The sequence below is a fragment of the Prunus persica genome, chromosome G1 (genome assembly GCF_000346465.2).
Source record: "Prunus persica cultivar Lovell chromosome G1, Prunus_persica_NCBIv2, whole genome shotgun sequence".
Lineage (NCBI taxonomy): Eukaryota > Viridiplantae > Streptophyta > Magnoliopsida > Rosales > Rosaceae > Prunus > Prunus persica.
The window spans coordinates 2,405,495-2,423,389 of record NC_034009.1 but is presented as its reverse complement, the minus strand read 5'-3'; the positions used below and the strand labels follow the sequence as shown (position 1 = coordinate 2,423,389).

The 17,895-nt window shown below is 36.3% G+C and overlaps 4 protein-coding genes across 4 annotated transcripts; 3 read left to right on the top strand and 1 right to left on the bottom strand.

Annotated features, from left to right (window-relative positions):
* On the top strand, positions 2,517 to 3,557 carry LOC109946543. Its single transcript, XM_020554760.1, has one exon. The coding sequence runs from the start codon at positions 2,517 to 2,519 to the stop codon at positions 3,555 to 3,557; it is 1,041 nt and encodes a 346-aa protein (XP_020410349.1).
* On the top strand, positions 3,434 to 4,703 carry LOC109946602. The gene is made up of 2 exons (XM_020554952.1): positions 3,434 to 3,611; positions 3,896 to 4,703. Exon 2 carries the CDS (start codon positions 3,988 to 3,990, stop codon positions 4,618 to 4,620), a length of 633 nt encoding a protein of 210 aa, XP_020410541.1. The 5' UTR covers positions 3,434 to 3,611; positions 3,896 to 3,987; the 3' UTR covers positions 4,621 to 4,703.
* LOC109946537 (UPF0329 protein ECU05_1680/ECU11_0050-like) lies at positions 6,947 to 8,391 on the bottom strand. Its single transcript, XM_020554744.1, has 3 exons — positions 8,354 to 8,391; positions 7,368 to 8,261; positions 6,947 to 7,183 (listed from the first exon to the last, which is right to left on the bottom strand). Exons 2-3 carry the CDS (start codon positions 7,773 to 7,775, stop codon positions 6,947 to 6,949), a joined length of 645 nt encoding a protein of 214 aa, XP_020410333.1. The 5' UTR covers positions 7,776 to 8,261; positions 8,354 to 8,391.
* Positions 10,731 to 14,956, top strand: LOC18793070 (bet1-like SNARE 1-1). The gene is made up of 6 exons (XM_007224932.2): positions 10,731 to 11,163; positions 12,130 to 12,277; positions 13,211 to 13,267; positions 13,366 to 13,425; positions 13,600 to 13,685; positions 14,609 to 14,956. The coding sequence occupies exons 1-6, from the start codon at positions 11,141 to 11,143 to the stop codon at positions 14,634 to 14,636; spliced, it is 402 nt and encodes a 133-aa protein (XP_007224994.2). The 5' UTR covers positions 10,731 to 11,140; the 3' UTR covers positions 14,637 to 14,956.

Genomic DNA, 17,895 nt, shown 5'->3' with positions numbered 1-17,895 from the left:
AAAACAATCAATGTGTTTTTATAGCTCTATCCAGCAAGGAGTTGCTTGCAGGCAATGTCATGTGGCATTAAACGGTGCTAGGAGGAGGTAGAGGAGGGCACCTGGGCACTGACGGGGGTATTGAAAGAGCCTTCAATATTATTAATGTGGCTTTTGACTTTTGACATCATTACGTCATACTATGTTTGGTAGTAGGAGTAATGAAAAATTTGAAGTAGTAAATCATAAATGGAGGATGGAGAGGAAGTGTGCTTCGATCACAAGGCTAAAACGCAACTAATAAAAACATCACAATCTTTCTACATAATTCCTTGAATTTGTCTATTCTTTTTAAAAGGAAGGATTCTAAATGCTTAGGAAATTTTAGCTTTTATTTTCCTTCAAAGATCAGTGTGAGAATCAAACTCTTGTCATAAGTGTAAAAGTATAAATGCTCTATCGTTCAAGTTATAAGCTTTAAAAAGACCCACATTTTTATAGGATGGCTACTGCAAGAGGAACTTGCAATAATTAATGTAGAGACTATCAATGAGAGTAAGGGACTTATAGCTCAAGTTAGTGGCAAATTTATGATTTGAAAGTCAATTGGGCGAAACTTATGTACTAAATTTGACGGTACAAGTGAAGTTCATTAATAAATATAAAAAGATACACATAGTCAAGGGACGTAATGAGTGTTATCATCAAATGCATGCTTATACATATATAAAAGCTTAACAAAAACCACAAGTAAATGTCATGCAATACAAAACAACACTATTTAAATCTAACATTTTACCCTACGAGCAGCTTCGAAGTCTTAAATTCTTAAATTATTAATATTATTAACAAACTCTCTTTCATACATGTTTTAAGTATCTAAGAAAATCAACAAATTTGAAGTAAAACTTTCACATATGTTAAGTACAACCCATTAACACACCAAAATGCCTATAAACGACTTGATAAATAAAACCATTGACAACCCAACCCATGAACAAAACTAAAAAATCTATTAAAAAAAAAGATTGATAGATACCACATGACAACCGAACCCTGTAACACAAGAACTAAATAACCCAACTCATTAACACAACAAACTCATAACCCAACCCATTAATAGGCATCAAACTAAACGATAAAGAGAAAATGAGAGACAAAAGACAAAAAAAAAAAACAAACAAACAAACTAGACTCGCACCAGACAATAAGATAAACTTGAGACAGAGGTAGAAATAAGATTTCCACCTTGCCTACAATACCACCCACAGAGAGGCGGAGTGAGAGAGAGGAAGAGGCATTCAATTTTTTGGGTTATTTGCTGGCATCGGATAATTTTTTAGAAAAATTAGGTTTTAGACATAATTAACTTTATTAATTAGTTTGTAAGATATTGGATATTTTGGTTTTAGTTTTAATACCTAGGAAAAAACTACTATTTTGGATTAGCCCAAAGAGAGGCCCAGATTCGTTGGGCCAGGTAAAAAATAACAACTGATAAGACAATTCTACTCTTCTTCTTAAAAAGCCTGGCCCATTTGTAAACCTACAAAGTAAATGACGCTTTTGCTCCTGAATGTTTAAACAAGGCGCGAGTTCCTGTTCTTCTCTGTTTCGTTTTCGTCCTCGTTTGTTTGGCAGCAGATTTCGTTCGTTTGGCAGGCAAATTTCTTTCGTTTGGCAGGCAAATTTCGTTCGTTTGGTAGGCAAATTTCATTCGTTTTTGTTTTCGTTCTCGCCGTTGGAGCTCAATTTTCTGGTTGGTTTTCCTTTTATTTCTTCCTTTTTTGTTCGATTATCATGCCGAATCTGTCAGTTTTTTGTTCGATTATCATGCCGCATCCTGTTCCAAAATTCAGTGCAGTTTGTTTGTTTCCTTCTAATTGGATAATCTTTCGTTCGATTATCATGCCGAATCTGTCAGTTTTGGGTTTTTCGAGCTCAGTTTTGTGGCTCGATTTTGTGGCGCGATCTTGTGGCTCGATTTATTTTGCCTCATCTGTTATAAACTGCATCTGTTTGTTGGAGTGTTGGCAGAAACTGCATTGCAATTTCTGGTTTCATAAAGGCAATGTTACAACTGCTCATGAAGTTAAATGTGTTTTGATATTAGTTTTAGTACTTTTAACGTGGTTTCCTTTTGGTTTCTATTCGATTTGTTTTGCCTCCTCTGTTATAAACTGCATCTGTTTGTTGGAGTGTTGGTAGAAACTGCATTGCAGTTTCTGGTTTCATAAAGGCAATGTTACAACTGCTCATAGAGTTAAATGTGTTTTTATCTAAGTTTTAGTACTTTGAACATGGTTTTCTTTTGGTTTGTATTCAAATTTAAGGGTATGTTATCACATAAAGTGCAATGTTGTTTCTGTTATTTCAGTTTTTGACTATAAACTGCAGTGCAGTTTCTTGTTTCATAATTCGATTTCATACTAATATTTGGATTTCTATTGGAATGTTACAACTGCTCATGTACATTATTTAGTGATTTTAATTGTTTTTTGTTTTTGTTTGTTGTTTTGTTTGCATTTTCAAGGCTAATGGAGGTGTGTGTCATTGCCAAGTGCACATATAAGTCGGAAACCATCATGTTTTCAGTTTCATCAGAGTCATCCATGGTTGATATTTTGAAGACTTTGTGTCTGAGGTTTAGGGGTTTGCAGTTGGGTTATTTCACATTACGGTATTCGGTGCCCAGTTATCCGAGTTGTTTTCTAGAAACGGATAGCGATTTGGACTTGATGAGGACATTTTTGTTGATATCAAATGAGAAGACTGTTGATATTTTAGTGAAGGATTTATGCGGGAGCAGTGAATATAGTGGTGATTTTTGTGTAAATAAGGAGTTGATAGCATGTGAAAAGGGCGAGTCGTCGTGTTCTAGTACTGTCGAAGACAGAAACGAGTTTTTGGGCAGGTCAAAGAGAGCAAGTGCTAAGCCTTTATTGTCGAATGAGTGGGAGACATACATACATCATGTGGGGCAGAAGTTTGACGGTGGTGCAGAGGAGTTCTGGCTGAAATTGTGCAAGTACGCTCTTGAAGTAGGATTTAATTTTTTATATGCCGGCAATGACAAGAAGCGGGTGGTTGCTGTTTGTTCTAATAAGAAATTGGAGGGTTGCAGCTGGCGTGTTTATGCTTCTCGTTGTGAAGCTACTGGCAGTTTTGTAATTCGGACGTTAAATAATGTTCATACATGTGCGGGTCGGATACGGGAATCAAAGAGTAAGATGATGAGGTCTCGTGTGGTGTCCTCCCTCATTGTGGACAGAATTCGTGCAAAACCAGAGCTGAAGCCAGTTAAGATTATACACGAGTTCAAAAATTATTATGGTATAGACATTTCATACTACCACGTATGGTTTGGCAAAGAGTTAGCTAAATTGGACGTTCACGGTGATGAGTCGAAGTCCTTCAACGAGTTAGGGTGGTATGCGGACGCCGTAAAGGAAACTAACACTGGTTCTCTCTGCACTCTTGATTGTGAAGCTGGAATTAATCGTTTGTGTCTTTTGGCGGTTGCATTGCTGGATTTCAATATTGCATACCCTTGTTGTTCATTGATGCTACGTTTTTGAAGAGCAAGTACAAGGGGCAGCTTCTCTGTGCTTCGGGAAAGAATGGAAATCAAGGTATGGTTACTGTAATGTATTGCAGATTTTCATTTGTTGCAATTTTTAGCAGAAACTGCATTGCAGTTTCTTGTTTCATAATTCGATTTTATTAATATTTTTTGCATGTCTGTGGGAATGTTGTAACTGCTCATGAACTTAAATGTGTTTTAAACTTAGTTTTAGTACTTGGATCATGGATTTGGCTTTTGGTTTCCTTTCAAATTTGAGCAGATTTGTTTTCATAAACTGCACTGCAGTTTCCCTTTTTTGCTTATACTTGTGCTTTTGGTTTTGTTTTGCAGGGTTTTATCCTCTAGCTTTTGGAGTTGTTGATTCTGAGACAGAGGAGAATTGGACTTGGTTTCTTCAACATTTGGCTTCTATATTGCTACCGATGGGGAGAGTGGTGACCTTTTTCTCGGACCGCAATCAAGGTTTGTTAAATGCAATGGGGTTTGTGTTTCCCGGATGGCCTCATTCTTACTGTTATTATCACCTCAAACAGAATTTGATATTAAAGCACCCGAAGTCAGGTTATGGGAAACTGCTCCAAGACCGTGTTATCAATTTATTTAGTAGATGCGCATATGCTGTTACGGAGGAAGAGTTTAAGGTAGCAATGGAGGAGTTGGTGATTGTTGGGAGTTCGAAAGTGAAGGCATTTATATATGATTTGTCTAGAGATCACTATGCCAACACATTTTTCAAAGGAATGCGTTATGGGGAGATGGCAAACAGTTTAGCGGAGTCCTTTAATAATTGGGTTTGTGTGTTTCGAGATTTGCCGGTGTTACCTTTGATAGAAGGGATTCGACAGAAATTGATGGTATTGAATTCTCAACGACGAATTGAAGCGGAGAAGTGGACAACAGTTTTGTGTCCGGAGATGGAAACTAGACTCTGTGAAAATGCGGAGGCCGGTAGGACTTGGGTAGTTCGTCGTTCTAATTGCACTGTTTTTGAAGTATTTGCTGATTATTCTGTGATGGTTGATCTCGAGCAAAGGACTTGTTCTTGCCGTCTTTGACAAATTGACGGTTTTCCTTGCACACATGCGGTGGCTGCAATCCTAGCAAAGAGAGATTCAGTTTATGATTACGTTGAGTGTTACTACAAAACCGACTTCTTTCGAAAAGCCTATGAGAGTCCTATTTTTCCTATTCCAGATATTGGGAAAGGATTGGGCAGCAATGGTTCTGCAGCTGGAGTTGTGCTTCCGCCAATTACAAAGAGGCCAGCCGGAAGACCACCAACAAAGAGGATCAAAGTTTTTGGTGAATTTAAAAGGCCATTGAAATGCAGTTGGTGCAGTGTTGCTGGGCACAATAGGAAGACTTGCAAGGCTATTATATGAACACTCCTTCTCATTTGACAATTTTTTATTTTAGATATGGTTTAGCGAATGTATAGTCAGTTTCTGCGTTGCACTTTTTGCAAAAACTTTATTGCAGTTTTAGTTGCTTGTAATTGGCTACACAGCTTCTAATTGGATATTGTGATTCTTTTTTGAAGTTAATGAAAATTATACAATTGTTTAATGAGTGGATATTCGTTTTCGACTGCCATTCAATGCTTGTTTTCAGATTTTGAGCAGATTTTGTTGCAGAAACTGCAATGCAGTTTCTGTTTATTTCAGATTTTGTTGCAGAAACTGCAGTGCAGTTTCTGTTTATTTGTTGCAGGTTATGAGCAGAAACTACATTTCAATGCTGACCTACTTAAATGTGTTTTGAACAAAGTTTTAGTACTTTGATTATGGCTTTGGTTTTTGGGTTCTTTTCACATTTTTTGAGCTGATTTTTTATTTTTATTTATTTATATAAACTGCACTGCAGTTTTAATTTGTTGCAGTATTTTTGACTAGAAAATTCAGTGCAGTTTGTTTGTTTCCTTTTCGTTTTGTTGCATCCTGTTCCAAGATTATATTACAGATTATATGTATAGGAAATATGTTCTCATATACCATAACTAGAAATATTTACAAACATCCACAAGAATTAAGATACATATTGTCTTGAGTTAACGAAAGGCAAATCACTAGAGCCGATTAATTACACAGTTTTTGTGGTGTAGGAGTTTTGTGACATATTGTGCTCGATATTCATTCATGAATTTCTTGTCCACGCTTTTTGGAATGGGCTGTCCTTGTGCTATTTTATCCATATAGAACATGACGAACATGCCACAATCTAATCTGCAAATGAAATACGAGATTAGTTTTTTTTTGCTTTTGAATGATTTCAAACTGTAATGAATAGTTGAGTCGACACAATTCTTACGAAGATACACTTTGTTGAGCACATTCCATGTCATCCTCAAATGGAAACTGCAATGGATTTTGCATAATCCAATTGAGAGTGAGTTCTTCAGTTGGAGTCAAATCTTTTTGTACAAGTGTCGGGGGCCCTTCCTTTTGCTTCACAAGTGTTGGTTTTTTTTTAGTTTCTATGAACGCTCGTGCTTGAGGTCTTATATATTCTAGCCACCTTTCAACAATATTAACCTGTTTAAAGAAGAAAAAAAGAGAAAAAGAAATGGTAATCAGTGCATTACATATTATAGTTTTGGTCTGAAATTAGGCATATGTATAATACAGAAACTGCAGTTTCTGTTTGTGTTTGTGCTGAGAAATTAAGACAGTTTCATTCCACTTACAAAGTTTCGAGCAATGTCAATGCACCTTTCTTCTTTTCTACGTCCCAACGATCTAAGTGGATTGTAGTGTCTCCACTTTCGTTCATTTTTGTGAAATGTGAGAAGTGTGAAGTGGAACTCTTCTTCTGAAATAATCGGGAAGAAAAGAACACTGCATTTCCCGAGTTTTTCAAGTAAGTGTTCATACAGGGCCCTGTGCCAAGATAGCTCTTGGAAGCTTTGCATGTAAGCCTGATATCATAGAATGGCAATTTGTTAGTATATATTTTTTGAAAACTGCAGTGCATTGTCTATTTAAACAATTTTGAATTTTCAAAATAATATTTACCCAAGTCCATGTGGACATGTACTGTGGACTCTTTGTCTGCATGGGCTCTATTTTATCCTCCTCTATTTGGATATAGGCCTCAATAACCTGTTTCACATTGATTGGAGAAAAATGGAATTATAAATGGGTAATATAGGTAGCACAAATAAAAAATACAATGCAATGTGTGTTATAGAATTGGTAAATACTTACGTTTTGTGACAGTTCCAGGTCCCATACAATATCTTTGAGATCATGGTTTGTCACTTTCTCATTATTGAGTCCTGCCCAAAAGTCAGCACTGCGGATTCGAATACATGAAATTCACAAGATTAGTTTTAGTTTAATTATAATTAAAAGATGAAAGAATTGTTATTTTGGAATAGAGATATTACCGAGGTTGAGTACTTAAGTAGTGTTTTTCAATTCTTTCCCTGTCCGCCTTTGGAATTTTCTGCCACACCTTCCTCTGACCCCATCCTAGTTTTTTCTTTGTTGGCTTTTTTTGTCCTTCATCTTCATCACTTGATTGTTGCAGACCTACAGGTATTGAATCATGAAGGCTCGTTCCTTTTGGGGGATCAGGAATTGGATTTGTGGCATCGGGCTGAGATGCCTCTTGTGTTAACTGCAGATTGAAAGGAAACTAATTAGAAACTTCATTTGATAAAACAGAAACTGCAATGCAGTTTCCGTTTCTGTAAAGCAGATAACACACTGCATTGCAGGAAACGGAAACTGCATTGCAGTTTCTGTTTCTGCAATGCAGAAAATAGAAAAAAGTAGCAGCTTAAACTGCAGTAATTGCATACCTCCTCGGAAGAGATAAGCTTGAATTGTGGTAGTTCTTCGTCATCCTTTTTTGCCTCCTTTTTTGTTTTCTTATTTTTTTCGTACACATAGCAAGATGCTTGAAGCCTCTTTCTTTCTTTGTTCTTCACCCTTTGTACTCTTGAAGGAACATCAGGTGTTGGAGCATCTTGCTTCTTCTCTTCTTCTCGCTCTTCTTGTTGCTTCTCTTGTTCTTTATTTTCTTCTTCTCTCTCTTCTTGTTGCTTATCTTCTTCTTTCTTTTCTTCTTCTTTCTCTTCAACTGGTTGTGTTGGTTGTTTTGTAGGCAGATCCATCTCCATTTCAAAGATTGTTGGGTCTGAGAACAAGCTTTGAATTTCTGCCTTGTACTTTCCTTGAATCTCCTTTTTCTTGGCAATCTTCTCCATGTCAATACGAGTTTACTTGCCTTCCAATTCTGCAATCCTCCTTTTCAGATTTTGTATTTCATTAAGCTGAACTGTAGATTCCACTGTCATGGTGGCAGTCACACATTCTTCATTATCTAATTTCTCTATGTATGTTGCCAACTCCACTTCCAGCTCCTTTGATCTCTTTTCTACTTGGATAAATATATCCCACAATTCCTTCATTTTCTTCTCACTGTCTTCATTTTTTTCATCCTTCCACAGTTGTAATCTTTCCGGGCAAACGAAGCTAGGATCTTGTTGTTGGCGGTAGTTGATTTGGTCTGTCATGGACTTCACCAAGAGGTCTTGAATTGCAAGAGGTTCTTTTCCAGCTTCATTCTCAAACATTTTCTTCTTTCCAGCCTCTTTTAATTCTGGAGTTTGATCAGCATCATCAGGTTTTCCTTGGTTTTCTGCTTCCTCTGCTTCTCCTTGTTGTCCCTCATCATCTTCTTTTTCTTTTTCCTGCATATTGAACAGAAACTAATTAGAAACTGCATTGCATTGGAGGAAACGAAAACCGAAATGCATAATTCACTGTTTAGAGATTCTTATACCTTGTCAAGAGGGTCTCCCTTTTCTCCGGTAGTTTTTCTCTTTTTATATGTTTTCATAATACCCTGTACAATGAGATTGAATGATTCAGAAACTGCATTGGATAAAATGCAAACTGCAATGTAGAAAACACAAACTGCAATGCACTGTATACAGATTTCAATTACCTTCTCAACAGTGTCTTCCTCTTCCGTGGTAGTTTTTCGCTTTTTAGGAGTTTTGAAAATACCATGTACAATGAGAATGATTTAGCATGGATTCACATTCAAGATACATTAAAACAGAACATGCGATAAATTGCATACCTCGATGTCATTCAAGTCCTTTATTTGGTTGAATCTTGTGTGGAGTTCCGCAAGACTCCATTTAAGAATGGCAGGAGTTTCTTTCTCCTTGCTAAGGATTGGTTGTATGATGTTTGTCCTCTCACACAGTAGAAACTGCACAGTTCAAAAACAAGATATATCAGAAATTATGTTGGAAACTGCATAGGATAAAACAGAAACTGCATTGCACTAAATGGAAATTGCATTGCCTAAAACTCAAAATGCATTGCATAAGCCACTGTTTACTTACCAATATTAGGATAGTGCAACCCGAAACAGCTCCTATAGAGGCTTCTCCTCCCTTCTTTGCTTTTGCTTTTGCTTTTGCGGTCAAAGATTCATTCATGTAGGCTGAAACAGCTCTTGCCCACGAATAGCTTGAAAGTGTGTCTAGATTCACACAGTGCTCAAATAATTTCCAATGCAAAGTAGATGAAGAGTTGGCAAAAAGGAATGTCATGCACAGCAGAATCAATATTAGGCTGACCACCTCCTTGTCGTAATCAACTTCTTCTTCTTCTTCTTCTTCAGCTTCTTTCTTTTCTTTTCCTTTGTTCGTTTTTTTCTTTTGCTCTGTCTTTGCCTTTTCTTTCTTCGGTTGGTTTGCCAAGGCAATTGTCTTTTGTAATTCTGCTTCTACCTAGTTTTTTGATGGTTTTCCCTTTTCTCCAAAGTGCCTTGTTCTGAAGGTAGCAGTGTACCTATCATTGACAAGTTTGACAGATTTGCCTTCATTTGGCAGTCCTAGAAAAAACAGTACTGAAACTAATATCAAAACACATTTAACTTCATGAGCAGTTATAACATTCCCACAAACCCTAGCAAAAAGCACTCTGAAATTGAATTATGGAACCAGAAACTGCAATGCAGTTTCTGGTCAAAATCTGCTACAAATAACCAGAAACCAAAAGGCAAAGTACTAAAACAAATATCAAAACACATTTAACTTCATGAGCAGTTATAACATTCCCATAAACCAGCAAAAAGCACTCTGAAATTGAATTATGGAACCAGAAACTGCAGTTTCTGGTCAAAATCTGCTACAAACAACCAGAAACTAAGTTTCTGGTCAAAATCGAAGACAAACAACCAGAAACCAAAAGGCAAAAACAGTAGCAAAAAACGAATATCAAAACACATTTAACTTCATGAGCAGTTATAACATTCTCATAAATCCTAGCAAAAAGCACTCTGAAATTGAATTATGGAACCAGAAACTGCACTGCAGTTTCTGGTCAAAATTTGCTACAAACAACCAGAAACCAAAAGGCAAAAACAGTACTGAAACCGTCGTCGGTATAAAACCTAAAATCGAAGAGAGTACTGATTCATTTTCTTACGGTTTAGCTTCGGTCGTCGTCGGTGGTCGTTGGTCGTCGTCGCCGTTGCTCGTCGTCTTCGTTTCTGGTCGTCCCTGTTGTTGCTCATCGGCTTCGTTTTTGGAGAATATTTTGTAGGTTTGCAGTGGGATATGAAAGGTCGCTCGAAACCAGTTTTTGAAGTGATTAAATTTGAGTAGTGTTCTTTTGTGTTGTGTTTTGTGGGAATGTTATGTCGTTTTGACAGTTTTAAGTTTTGGTTTATAATTAAATAAACTGTATTTGACAGTTAAGCACAATGGCACATGTAGTAATTTTAGGGTTGTTGGATGTCCTTTTGGTAAAATTAGGTGGCTTTGGTTTTATATTAATTAAGCAAAATTAATTATCTTTCTTCCAAATTAGTTAAGTTTTTTATGGGTTAAAACTAAAGAGCCTAATTTTTTTGGGTCACTTCGATTACCTTTTTTTAAATCCTTTCAGCTACCCTGCCTCTCTATGGACAAAGTCACAAAGAGTAACTAGGAGAAAAGAATATGTTGATGGCTGGCTGGGCAGCTAGAGATATGGTCTCCTTTTCTTTTTTGGCTGGGGTAACATATCTACCTTTTTTTGCTGAAAATTTTCTGCCGGGTAGCTGCCTAACTAAAAACCGGCTAGATCCGCGACTGACTTGAGTGGTTAAGAGTAGTTTAACCATGCCCTCGAGGTATTGTGTTCAAATTGCCTCTCCCTATCATTTGTGTAAAGAAATCAAAACAAATACAAAAAGAAAAAGAAGAAAAAAGGGTATAGGTTAGGCCCGTAATTAATTTTGAAGCCTGCACCAAAGTATTGTTGGGCCTAAAAGATCACATACTTGGACCATTGAGCCTTTTGGCGGCAAGCCCAGGCAGTGGCACCACGTGGAAAACCATCAACTGCCTTTCCGTTCAATTCAATTCCTCCATCACCTCTCCTTCATTTTCCTTTCCCTCATTTTCCTTTCCCACATTTTCTCAGCAACCAAACGGAGCATCAACCATTTGAAAGTTTAACTCTTGCACTCTTGCACTCTTCAACTTCATCAGCAGATTCAATTTTCTCCTCCTAATTCAAACTCTTACAAGCGGAAAACGACGCCGAATCTGCCAATATTGAAAGCATGAAACCAATGAGCTACAGAAGGTTCGTTTCTATAATGCAAATATATTACATCTCTTCTGCATATAACAAGATCTTGCTTTTAAGAAATTTCAGGAAAATTTTATTTTTATCTAGACTCAATTTGAGTGTTGACATCGAGATTGATTAGTTAGATCTTATAATTAGCATTGAGTACGAGCTCAATCTGCGACTATCCGAAGCCTTAATCTTGGTAAATTTTACTAATGTAGGTTATTTTCTTGATGAGAGTAAACAAATTTTGGATATAGTGAGGGAAATTTAGCGTTCATTTTACTTACAAGTTTAGAATAGAATTATTGCAATGCTACTTTATTTTCTCAGAGAAAGTACCAAAGGAAAATGCTTTTCACGGATTTTGTCTAGAATTGCTAATGTAGGTGATGAATGGTCTTGGATTAGTTCAGCTAAATGTTTATATGGCATTGAGTTATAGTCTGGATTAGTTAAAACGAAACCTGTAAGAAAGGGGATAAGGTGTTGATTTGCATGATGGTGCAAAACCGGTTGAATTTGAAAGTTTTAAGTTGCGGCCATAATTCGGGAGGACGATCCCTTAGATTTGTGTTATTTTTGTGAGAATACACAATTAACTGTACTCTGACTGTTTGGTTTGGATTTAGGGATATACACTGGTGGTACTTGCTTCAAACATTCGTAGTTTAAACATTCGTAGGGATATTCAACTTGTTTTCTAGTTCTTTTTTAACAAGAAGCTTTGTTCCTTGCAAAACCATGCCACAAACCATTGCTACCACAATTTTGAACTTCATCTTCAATGTCACTTATGAGTTTTAGTTCAAGGCACTGGTGTCAACCCCAAATATATTGTAGTTTTGAACCAATATGCCTTGTAAAATAATTTGACATAGTAAGTACTAATTTATTTAGGAGTAGTAGGTTTCCCAGGTGAGAACAGTATTTACACTAAATTTGTCTAATACTTGAATATGTTCACTCTTTTTGTAGGGAGCACCGTTCCTCCAAATCAGCTCTTTTAGATGGTCTCGAGGAAGGTGGTCTTAGGGCCTCCTCCTCATACTCCCATGACATTAATGAGCATGACAATGACAAAGCCGTGCAAAGTTTACAAGACAGAGTTGTTTTTCTGAAGAGAGTGAGTTCCATATAAGAAGATCTCTTTACTGGCCATTCAATTGTTGATTTCGACCTTCTTTTCATAAATACCTTAACATGCTTTATATGTTATTAATGAATATCTCTTTCTACAACATCGTAAATTTGATATGTACCCTGTGCTTTCAGACAGTGGATATATATGCTGTAGCTCTTGCATGGCGGATGTTTAGGAATTGATTTGACTGTATCTATTTAGGAGTGGAAGTAGAACATTCATCATTACAGACTTTTCTTCAAATGGTATAACTAGAATCCTACAAACATCGTTGCCTGATGCATAAGCATGAAAGGGTTCAGGTGGCCTGTATTGCCTTTTCTGTCATGGTCCTCAAGATGAACTCAGGTCTATCTATAGGCCATCCAGTGTATCAGATTTGTCAGTTTGTTTGTCAACACCATTATTAGCTATAATAATGTTTATGAATGCATTCAGGTTATGATATGCTCGATTATTAACATCATTGGATAAATTTCTGTGATGCATAGAGTATCATTGAATAATTGTACAGGAACAGTCCCCAGAAGAGGTGCAGTGTGTTCAATTACATTACGTACCGTACCGACACTGCTTGCCTATTTACCATTGATAAGTCTAGATGCACCTGATCACACGTTTGCAAACTCCTGCAAACCTATACATACCTTCAACAATGTCGCATATACTGGCATTAGTGTTATACAATATGAGTTCTTGCACGCATGGATTGTACACAAATCTGATGCTAGAAAGAAACTGTTCCTCCCGATGTTATTGATTTATATATTAGTGCAGATAGTAAAGAGATGGGCTGGAGTTTGATCAATGTTTAAATCTTACAAAATGAAAATGTTGTACTTGCCTAGACAAAGGATTTAAAATAAATAAGTAAATAAAGGAAAGAATGGAAAATGATCTGGGTTTTATTTACAGTTAACAGGTGATATACATGAAGAGGTGGAGAGTCATAATCGTTTGCTTGACCGAATGGTATGCTTGTACGGTTTTTATACACTCCTAATTAAATTCGTTGTTTAAAAAACTATTGTATATATGTCTTAACTTTTTTGAGTATACTGCAAAACCAGGGCAATCACATGGATGCATCAAGGGGTATATTGTCTGGAACAATGGATCGGTTTAAGATGGTACCCAAACTAGATCTCCTATACTAACTTTTTCCGTCTCCATCTCTCTCTCTCTCTCTCTCTCTCTCTCTCTCTCTCTCTCTCTCTCTCTCTCTCTCTCTCTCTCTCTCTCTCCTTTTTATATTTTCTCATTTATGGGAGATTAGCTGAGAGATGAAGTTGTTTGCGATGTAGGTATTTGAGAAAAAATCAAGCCGGAGAATGTGTAGACTTGTGGCATATTTTGTGGTTTCCTTCTTAATCATATACGTTCTCTTTAGGTAAAAGTTCATTATGGTATATGCTCTCTTATTGCAATATTAATGCATCTTATTAAGCAGGCAAGGATATCTTGGTTTTGAACATTATGCGTTGTATTCTGATAGAGATGCTTATGCTTTTGACTGATGGACAAATTGATCACAGGAAAAGAGAGATCAAAAGTATGTGAGTGGGAAGGTGGGGTTGGTGAGATGGAGATTGTTAAGATGCATATGTGGAAAGTGGGAGTGGATGTCTGTCATTATTAATTAATTAAGATAGATTTGGGAATGATGGTAACAATTCAAAGGGAGGGGGTGGCAACATTCAAAGAGGAAAAGAGAAAAAGGAACTAGTGGTGGTTGGATCATGTGCAAGGAAGATCTAAGGTCATGCTGAAATGAAAAAAGGAAAACGGAACAGTACATTCAAGCTAATGGGCAAAAAAAAAGTGAATGGAGACTAAAAATAACATTGGCTGAAGTAGGAGTAGGACCGAAGCTGCTAAGAAATAGGATTCATGTAATCCACCCAAAGAAAAAAATGTATGGGATTCAAATTGTGGTATAGATTGTTAAATTATCTCTTTCATTCTGCAACCCATAGCCGTCAATTCCACAAAGTTCCCGATATTAAATTAGTGGCCTACATTGTAAGAATTTTTGGCTTCTACACAAGAATCCTTACAACTGAATTGCCCCCCTCTCGTTCTCCTATTCTTTTTTTTGTTTTTTGGTTGGGCGTGGGTTTTCAACCGTTCGCCAGTGTTTCAGACTTTTCTATGTTGATGGGTCTTTTGCCATTTTAGACTTCATTAGCAATTTTCTATGTTGGCCCATTCAGGGTAGTTTGTTACTTTGCTCAATAAATGATGGTATACGTTTGCAGTCTTGATTGCTTAATCAAATTGTGTGGCTGATGTTGGTTTGCTTCTTGTTTGCAGGATTTGCAGAATCTTTATGCATAGCTGAACCAGAATTATAGAAAGCTCCTTTCCCAATTTTTTATCAAAAGAAAAAGTTGGCCCATATGCAGTAACATCATTGGTGCAAATGCATCTCACTCAAACAGCGTGACAGCATGTGAAAATGATTTCAGAGCTGATCAGCAGAAAGAAATATTTTTCATTTCTCAATATAGAGATATTATGCCTGAAAGGATTGGGCAGCTGCTGGAGGTGAGCTGCTTGTTGAATTGTACAAGAACACATACTGAACTTTTGTTTCTTGTTTTACATTTTAAAAGACCTTGCACTTTGCTCTTTCTAATGCATGGCTTTATGTCTCATGGCATCTTTCGATTAAAGCATCATGCAAACTGATCATAAGAAGAAACCATGCCGGCATTCATACATACCATCCTAGGTACATACATACATACATACGTTCATGCATATGCATACATACTCTTGAATGCAGCTTGCTACATAAGGGGAAGCGTTTATGTTGGGGAACAAACACAATGGCATGGCCTTACCTGGCTAAAAAACTGCATTGCCTTGTTACAGGAAAGTATTAGAATTCAGTTTGATGGTTAGGGTGGGCATTTTATACTCTAGTCAATGTTATCATATAGTACAAACTATTTTAGTCTGATGGTGATGGGTAATTTGCCTCTGTATCAAACTGAGCCAACTCTCAAGGACCTCGGGTACAGGGGTAAATGCTCTTAACCAATTGAGCTGCAAGACTTGTCATATTTGAATGGCAGGTGAGCCATATTTGGGTTAGGGTTATTTTATTAGATAATCAGGGAAGCAAATTGTAGGCTTGATGGCAAGTCAACCTGGGTGCCTATGAAGCGTCATCCTTGTAAATTTGGATCTCAAAACAACTACTTTGGACCTTGGTGGCCGGCATGTTATTCTAATCAAAATAAGACCTCTCAGCAATGCAATTTGCAGCTCAACTAGAACAAGCAAGTTCCTTGTGGTAACCTTAGACTTTGCCCAACTTGGACCTAAATATTTTCTAATGGCCAAGTGGGGATAACTGGTTTGACGTGAAATTACAAATCAGCTCATTATTTCTTCCAATAAAGGGGATTAGGTATAGGGCCAAAGGAGATTACGTATATGACCCAAATGAAGGGGCTAATAAGGTGGTGATGCCCTTCTTGGTCCCCACTGATGAGAGTGCACATCCATAAAATAGCTAAATATATTGAGTTTGTAGGGTATATGGGACTTGATTAAGTTTGTTTTGTTTTTGTTTTTGTTTTCTCAATGACTTAATCTAGTTTAACGAATGAAACCTGCCGACACTCGACATTTAAACCGGGAAAATAATCAAAGATCAATGTAAAAATCGCAGCAGGAGATGGAATTTACTCAGATACTATTGGCCTCTTCACCCCACAGAAGTAACATTTAGGCCACCGAAGTCTTTATTGGCAATGTGAAATGAAGAAGAGGCGAGGTAAATTAAGCCGACAAAGTCACTAATCAAAGAAAGTTGGTAAAAAAAGAATATGCTAAGTAAGTCACTAATCCAAAAAGAAGGTTCTTAATGAAATTCCGACGAAGCTGCTTTTGAATTTCACAAGATTTTGCATAGCAGATAGCTACGGACTTTTTCAATCCCTTGTCAATGTTGATCAATAATAAAACTTTGTCATATATGTTTAGACAGGTCTTTGTTTTTGTTTTTGAATATAAGCGATAATCTAAACCCACCTGAGATCACTTATCTGTAAATCAATACCCTTTTTTACTGGACTAGATCTTGTTTGCTTGTTTTTGTTTTTTTAAGTAGGAAAATAGTAGCATAAGACTATTTCTTAATCTCTTGTAACACTGGAGCTACAAGACGCAACTTCTATTTCCAAAGTTGAACCATCATTTACAAATAATTAGAATTTATAAAGAGATGACGAAATGTATTGCGCTGGCTTTGGGAAAATTGTCAATATGTACGAATCATCCTTTGGTTTTGTTTAAGGTGTAAGCAACATAATGGTCCATCAACCATTCAATTGAGCCATGTGTCTGCTTACTCTTTTAACAAAATTCAATGAACATCGATCTCTCACGTCCATATATGCATCGTGTAAAACATGCTCTTGGCCATTGCTGCATGTCACACTCATACATATTATGAAGATTTATTTTAATAAAATTAACCAGAAAATTAAAAAATAAATTGCTACAATGATAACCATGAAATATCAACCTCTATATGTTCTAGTGCTTATAGATGATGTTTGAACGATTCGGATTTTTGAAATAAAATGCGAAATCTCTTAAATAAATTTAGTTGAAAATTCTCTCAACTAAAGCTTTCTAGTATATATATATATATATGTACAGAGAGCTTCCATTGAGGGATCCCTCAAATAAGCTTATTTGAGGGACACTCCTTGTAGGCCCCACTCCGGATTGTATTTCACTAATCCAAACCGTCTATTTTGTAGATACTCATTCAAAGATCATCCCTACAAAAAATCACTTGAATCCGATATCATTTGACCACTCAATTAAGTTATTGAAATTTTAGCATTTTCTTGAAGTACCGTGTTCATTGATTTTGTAAGACACAATTGGATGTCGAAACGGTTACCGATTTGTCTAATTTTTTGTTAGGATGATCTATGAATGAAGACCTAAAAAATAGATGGTTTGGATCATTGAGAAAAAAATTGTAGGGTACCCTAAAGGGCTTCCCTCAAATAATTTTATTTGAGGGATCCCTCAATAGAAGGGGACTGTATATATGTATATATATATATATATATATGCGCTGCCAAAGCTTTGGGAAAATCCAATGACTCCAAAATAATTCATTGTAATGAAAGTTAAAGTGCACCTTGGATGCCCCACCATGTATAATTCATTTCCTCTTTGTTGTTGGATATCCTTGTCATCAAACCAAGTCACTATGTATTGGGTTGTGTTTTATATGCTAGATTACCTCAAATAATAAGATCTCACAAATTTAACTAAAAAATTAACAATACAATAAATTATTATCATTTGTGTGATTTATAAATACAATTATCGCTTTTTTTAAAAAAAAACAAAAAAAAACAATACAATAGAGTAACATTTTTTTCTTCTTCCATATCTGGATTACACAAAATCTAACTTTGCAGCATGTCAGATTCCACCTTCTTCTTTAATAAATATAAATGGATAATGTCACACACTTTAATTAAAGATCTTTGCAACTGTCTGAATTAAACATATTTAAACAAGAAATTATAAAATCTCTATCACCAGATCACAATGCTGAA

Bases quoted from the DNA above. Each gene is read 5' to 3' on its own strand.
- LOC109946602 (XM_020554952.1), top strand. From the start codon at position 3,988: ATGGGGAGAGTGGTGACCTTTTTCTCGGACCGCAATCAAGGTTTGTTA.
- LOC18793070 (XM_007224932.2), top strand. From the start codon at position 11,141: ATGAAACCAATGAGCTACAGAAG. The intron at 11,164-12,129 runs GTTCGTTTCTAT...CTCTTTTTGTAG, and splicing joins AAACCAATGAGCTACAGAAG to GGAGCACCGTTCCTCCAAAT. The intron at 13,686-14,608 runs GTAAAAGTTCAT...TCTTGTTTGCAG, and splicing joins ATCATATACGTTCTCTTTAG to GATTTGCAGAATCTTTATGC.
- LOC109946537 (XM_020554744.1), bottom strand. From the start codon at position 7,775: ATGGAGAAGATTGCCAAGAAAAAGGAGATTCAAGGAAAGTACAAGGCA. The intron at 7,184-7,367 runs GTATGCAATTAC...TTCAATCTGCAG, and splicing joins AGCTTATCTCTTCCGAGGAG to TTAACACAAGAGGCATCTCA.
- LOC109946543 (XM_020554760.1), top strand. From the start codon at position 2,517: ATGGAGGTGTGTGTCATTGCCAAGTGCACATATAAGTCGGAAACCATC.